The sequence below is a fragment of the Phragmites australis genome, chromosome 8, assembly GCF_958298935.1.
Source record: "Phragmites australis chromosome 8, lpPhrAust1.1, whole genome shotgun sequence".
Taxonomy (NCBI): Eukaryota; Viridiplantae; Streptophyta; class Magnoliopsida; order Poales; family Poaceae; genus Phragmites; species Phragmites australis.
The window spans coordinates 3,548,913-3,555,757 of NC_084928.1; the positions used below are offsets into that span (position 1 = coordinate 3,548,913).

Consider the following 6,845-nt stretch of genomic DNA (forward strand, 5'->3'; position numbering starts at 1 on the left):
CTAGAGATAAAATCAAGGATTTCATTCCGTTCTACAAAATATCCCTTCATCAATAGAATGTTCAATCTTTTTTTCTACACAACCAAGCGTTTAGGGTAGTGGATGTGCTACTGTGCTGGAGAGAAGAGGTATCAAGTTTGATACTAAGAAAGAATTTCAGTTTTTTCCTCCTTTGTAGGCGTGGGCTCTGTTGTTATATCTTTCTTTATACACAACCAAGCTTGTAGTGTAGCGGATGTGCTATTGTGCTCGAGAGAAGAGATCTTAAGTTAGATGTAGGGTCTTATGCAACTTTTTTATACACAACTGAGCATAGTGGACGTGTTTCTGTGCTCTAGAGAAGAGGTTTCGAGTTCGATACCCAGCACCTGAAATTTCAAAAAAAAAAAATCCTCCTTCACAGGTGTAGGCCGGCTTATCAATGAATGTAAATTGGGATTCGATCCCCCGAGGGCATGCTCCATGTAGTAAAATGACAACATTTATGAATGTGTGTGTTTATAACGGACACACGTGTGTACCCATCTGCTGTGAGTGTCTGGATCATGTGGGTCTTGTTGCACCTATAAATGAAGCTTAGGTTGTTTTATATGTTTTCTTGTCTCAACTATCTGTGCAATTGTGATTATAGCAACAATGTTCCTGTAGGTGATATAACATTTTAGCTATCAAAAAGATACTGTTAGGATTATTATTGCACTGCTCAAGACCTTATTAACTCATGTATATTGGAAGTTTCACTAGTGAAAACTTTGAACTACATGTAAAATATTTTTCAGATCAATGGATAACCCCAGAAAAAGATTTACGCTAGGCACAAAAGAAAATACAAGGCAAAATTATGGGCTGGACACATACCATAAAAATGTCCCCTAAAACTGACAAAGATATGGGATTATGTTACGTTAATATCTGATCTTTTTATGAGATAGATTATACTAGCATCATAGGAAAAATACAACAATATGTACAGACCAAATACAAACAGGAAAACACCAACATCCAAGCTAAAGATAATGTAGACACTACTCAAATTTCAACCCACATTTTGCTAAAATGTAGTCTACAAAATTGAAGTCACCCAAAACAGAATCAAAGTTGTCTCAGAAACACCGGCTATAACCCGACCCACCCTTAATAGTTATTAATTAGTATCTGAGTTTGTTGATTACATTATGCTTAAAAAACCTAAGGCACATTCCCTAAATATGATAGAAACATCACGAAATAATTACAGGCCAAATGCAAACCGGAAAAGCACTTGTGTTCAAGCTGAAGATACTATAGCTAGTCAAATTTTCAATCCACATTGTGCTAAAATGCAGTCTACGGAAGGGGCCAAAATATTGAGTTCGATTCCACCATCTTGTAGCTTAAATCACCCGAAACACAACACCAAGTCATCTCAGAAACACTGGTGACAACTCCACATACCGTCACCGCACACACAATAACCCCCTCAATGGAGAGCACACACGCAACAGGTACAACAACACAAACCAAGGAGATGACCCAAAGCTCAACCTCAAAAATATGACACCCGGCCCCTAGCCCCTCATGAATAGCACCACATCTCTCCATAAACCTCCAAAGCCCATCAATCGCCGCCGCAACGATCATGAATTCCCACCCACATTGGCCCCTCTGCACTCACGTGAACCACCCACTGATCGCGCTCACTGAGTAACACAAAATCACCAAAGGAGAGAGAAGTGGGACTAGGCGGCATTGGCAGAGGGATGGGACCAGACCTCATACGGCGAGGCCAAGGCCGAGGTTGATGCTTCAGTCGCCTCCATGGTAAGCAAAACCTTAGACCCGCAAGCGCCCTCCACACAAGTTGGGTGTCGAGTCACTTCACTACAAGAATGTATGGGGAATGCCTAGACATAAATAAAATATTTTGTGCATCATACATTTGGGATTAAAAACTCAACCATGAATATCATAGATTAGACCACACTTGGATTTCACAATTGGAAACAACCGAGACTGATGGAAAATTGAGTGCCGACCGGAGCGATTAAAGTTAAATTGCAACAAAGTGTTATATTTAGAGAAAATATGGCCTCCACATAACTTCTGTGCTTCATACATTTGAATAGAAAACTCAACCATGCATGAATGTGACAGTCATTCTAATTTAACAATCAATTAACAAATACTATACATATTATATGAGGACAAGTGAAAATTTAAAAATCAATTAGCCAAACGATATTGACATGACATGATGATAATAAGACAATTCACAATTTAACGATATGATATGTTCTTCCTTTTGGGCATAAACAGATTCTCTCATTTCAGAGAAAAGAAAAATGGTCAGCAAGTTAGTTTTAAAATTCAAGTTAGAATTCAAATTAATTTTAAAATCCAACTGCGTTACAAGGCCTTAAAAACATTTCTTATAAGCTGGAACTATGAGAAACCTAGTAAGGTAAGGTATCTAGCTCTTTTTTCAACACACAAACACTTACATTACCTACTGATTAAGTAATTTTGTGAAGAGTATTCTAACTTATAATCTTATTATATTACACTTTGTACCTTATTATATATGGACTTAATTCTTTTTCCAAACATGAACATATTTTGTAAAAACTTTAATATCTTGTATTCACTAATACTAAAGGCGACAAAAGATAGCTCGTGCGATAGCTAACAATAGCTTTTCTTGGACCGCACCAAGCTCGAAAATCACGATTTAAAAGCTTTGACTAAATCATATATTTACTGAGCGAAAAAACTATACCATTACAGTTGAGAGATTAGATGCCTGAGAGGTCCACCAAAAAGAAGGTATAGGATGAGCATGAATTCTTAAAGTGTTACCTAACTTAACTCACCGCAATATAAAAATGTTACCCGAATCTCACAAATTAATGCAGCGTAATTTCCACGATGTTTGGAGCCTGCACAAACTGGTAAAAATCCAAAATTAAAAAACATATCTGAATATCGGTAAAAAAAAAAGTGTTTTTCGGTACACGTTGTGTCGAATACGACGCATGGTGTGCCGAATATAGTACTGTTATTTGTATTCTGCACATCGTATATCGAATACAGTCTATTTTTTGCATACGGTGTGTCGAATACGGACAACAGTTCCGTATTCTGCATATCGTATGCCGAAAATAACATTTTCGGTACACGGTGTACCGAAAATCTTTTTTGGTACACGATGCGCTGAATATGGATGCTAAATTAATAAATACGACTACATATTATCTATTTCAGTAAATATGTTCATATATATTGTCTAATTTTGAATGTTTGCCGCACAAACACAAATGCGAATATCTCTTGAAAAAGAAAAAAATACTTATCACATAAAATAAAAGGAAAAATAAAAAGATTATCCCGTATTCCCCAGTTCAATCACCCGTCGTCTTCCCTCTTCACTCCCTTTCTATCCATCAGCTGACTCTCCAGCGAACCCCGCCTCCACGCGCGCCTCTTCCGGCCGCCATGCCGCTTGCCATATCCTTCCTCCACCTCCCTCCTAACGCCGCCCTCCTCCACCCCTTCACACTCCGCCGCACCCACCACCTCTCCCTGCGCAGCGACCCCCCGCCCCGACGCGCTGCGGTGGCGGCGGCGGCCGAAGCAGAGAACCCGCTCGCGACCGCGGACGTAGAGATGGTCCGCGGGCGGGACGGGGTGTGGACGGCGCGGTCCCCGAAGGTGGTGGTCCTGTGGGACCTCGACAACAAGCCCCCACGCGGGCCGCCGTTCCCGGCCGCCTCATCCCTCATCGCCGCCGCTTCCCTCCTCGGCCGCGTCGTCTCCGTCTCCGCCTTCGCCAACCGCCACGCATTCTCCCACATCCCCGCCAGGGTCTTCGCCGACCGCCGCGACCGCCGCGCCCTCGACCGCGCCGAGCGCGCGGGGATCGCCGCCCCTCCCGTGCCCTACTCATGCGCCGTCTGCGGCCGCCGCTTCCCCACGCGCCCCGACCTTACCCGACACTTCCGCCAGCTCCACGAGCGCGAGCGCAACAAGAAGCTCGCCCGCCTCCGCTCCCTCAAGGGCAAGAAGCGTCACAAGTTCCGCGAGCGGTTCATCTCCGGCAACACCAAGTACGAAGACGCCGCGCGGGAGCTCCTAACCCCTAAGGTCGGATACGGGCTCGCCTCCGAGCTCCGGCGCGCAGGCGTCCACGTCCGCACCGTCCCCGACAAGCCACAGGCCGCGGACCACGCGCTCAAGCGCCAGGTGAAGCACTCCGTCGCCTGTGGCGTCGATTGGGTGGTGCTCGTCTCTGACGACTCCGATTTCACCGATACAGTGCGCAAGGCGCGCGATGCCGACCTGAAGACGGTGGTGATTGGTGACGGGTGCCGCGCACTTGGCAAGGTTGCTGACATTTGGTTGCCATGGGACCGTGTCGAGAATGGAGAGGTTGATGAGGAGATGCTGCGGGGTTGTAAACTTCCAGAGTTCGGGGATGAACAGGGAGACGAGTGCGATGAGGAGTTCATAGTGGAATGGGATACAAGTGACTTGGATGATGTTGTTGATGGCATTGTTGGAGCGAGGACCAGTTTGCTTGGAGCTGTGACAATGTCTGCATTTGCCGATGAGGACATTACAGATGGTATATTTGGAGTTGGGCTGAACAGGGATGACATGTTTTGGAGTAGCGATGACGAGGATGAGGATGGTTACTTGTGAGGTTCATGTGGGGATTGACAGGTAAACACTTGGATGGATACGTTTGTTTTGTTTTTTGTATATGTGACATGATCATTTGATCATGTAAAAATTAGCAAACTATTGTAAGAACTAGTAACAAGATTGTCTTCCCTGGAAAATTAACCGGATTGATGAATATTGCACCTGTTTGCTTCAGTTACTGTATGCTCTCTGTGTTGCTCGTATGTTTGACAACTGAACTGAACTAATTCACCTCTTTAGTTTTTCTTTTCGAGCATGGAGGGAGACTAATGTGTTAACTTCAGTGATTACGCACAATTGCAACATTCTCCAGAAAATTGGAGAAACTCGTATCAAGTTCTTAAACCATTATTAGCACAGATATCTCCTACTTTTGGGCAGCTGGCAGCTTCTTTTGCTGTTCAGTGCGTTTTATTCAGGTGACAGAATGAACAGCTCTGGATCTCTGCCTTTATATTTCTGCTAATAGCTTTATACAGCGACCCAACCAACTGATCAACAGCACTGGCTTGTATGTTTCCATTGTGCAGCACACTCCAGAACTAACTTTTCATACCGATGCTCAGTTGGTTTCCTCACTGTCATTCTGCATGCGAGTAGCTCTGCTGTTCCAGGATCTCCTACTTCATCAAATAATTCAGTCATTGTCCCTTGTAATTTCCTTGTGTGGTCTCTGAAGAATGAACATCACTACCTTCACAGTTAAGAGAGGGCTCCGTTATTCTTAAAAAGAGAGAGAGAAGAGGGCTCCATCACAGTTGACTTGCAAAACCTTCTTCATGTGGCTTCCATTCCACCGGTACAACAGTGCTTTCAAGGGTTTGTCATTTTCACCTGACTTTCTTCTGGTGACTTCTCACCTCTATATGCAACGTAGCGACATGCTCCATATTTCGTGGGTTATAATCATCATGCCAACAGCATTGATGCTCACCATTTCTCACTCAGCAGTTATTCTAGAAACAATGTCATCTGCCAGGCCTTTGCTAACTTTGGGCGGTTGATGCCCTTGTATTTTCTTAAAAGATATTGTCAGGCACCCAGACCTATATTCCATAAGCACATTGGCAGGGTGCATGCTAAGTTATTTCCTGCTGACCAAACGGTGTTGGAGGTTGGAGGGTATAAAAAATTCATGATGTTTCTGTGTACCAGCTCAGTTTACCACCAAAACAATTGAGATTTCAAAAACTTTTTTTTGTTTTATTACAGATAATGCTCTTATCAATTTCGAGAATACATGCTTATCGCTGATTAGTTTTGTGTTAGAATGGAAATTAGGTGGATAAGGCAGAGTTGCTTCATTCGTGGACTTGTGGTGTATGCAGGTGGTGACGTCAGGGTTCAGGCCCAATATCTACAAACATGCATACTGAACTTGGATCATGTGCAATGGTCATGGGCTGTAGCAATTCTTCAGTGCTTACAGTCACCTGAAGTTGAACAACAGCATTACAGCAGGGGAGGGGCAAAAGTCTTCATTTTGTACCTTTAATTTTCTGAAAAATCGAAAAGTTTGCTCGGTAGCACTGTAATTATCTGCTCATTTTCTGTACCAACTCTTTTTCCATACTGAGTACTCCAATAATAAACTTAGTGTAGTGTAGCACACTTCACCCTGTACTGTCTTGTGATGGTACTAATCGTGGTATAGGAGGCTAAAAATCGATACTGACAGCATTTGTTCATCTGCATCCTTTGCATTTCAGGATGAGACGTTATCAAAATACCGCAACGTCATCCAAATCTGAAGGAGAACAACCATTTTTCATGCAGGCTGCAATTTGTGGATAACATCATGGTACAGAGGTAGCTGAAACTGGGGGAGCCTCGTTCGTGGTTGGACAAGCATACAAATCGCTTGAAGTTAGTTTACCTTTCAGTTGACTTCAGGAATAAACAACAGTTGAAATGGGTGCTGGTCCTATGTTCGACTGCAAAGAAGGCAAGCGCCTATTATCAGTTTGTAAGTATTGTCAGCGTGGCATCTGCTGCGATTCTGCAAAGGGTGACTGCTCAGCACTTGTACTAGGCAAGCTCAGCAAAAATCTGATGGAAACATACTGTTGTGATAGTAGTCGTAACACAGTGAATAGTACGATAACAGTTGATGTAATAATTATTTCTATCTATGTTATATTGGATGAGTGGGGTATTTATAGGTA

General features: G+C 43.3%; 1 protein-coding gene across 3 annotated transcripts; it reads left to right on the plus strand.

The window, feature by feature from the left end:
• Positions 1–3,378: 3,378 nt before the first annotated feature.
• LOC133926310 (uncharacterized) lies at positions 3,379–6,845 on the plus strand. Of its 3 annotated transcripts, none has more exons than XM_062372176.1 (2): positions 3,379–4,698; positions 5,950–6,379. In XM_062372176.1, exon 1 carries the CDS (start codon positions 3,472–3,474, stop codon positions 4,675–4,677), a length of 1,206 nt encoding a protein of 401 aa, XP_062228160.1. In that variant the 5' UTR covers positions 3,379–3,471; the 3' UTR covers positions 4,678–4,698; positions 5,950–6,379. The 3 variants fall into 3 exon arrangements, with proteins under 3 accessions (XP_062228160.1, XP_062228161.1, XP_062228159.1); XM_062372177.1 differs by having other exon boundaries at positions 5,962–6,379; XM_062372175.1 differs by lacking the exon at positions 5,950–6,379 and adding an exon at positions 6,390–6,845 and having other exon boundaries at positions 3,380–4,698.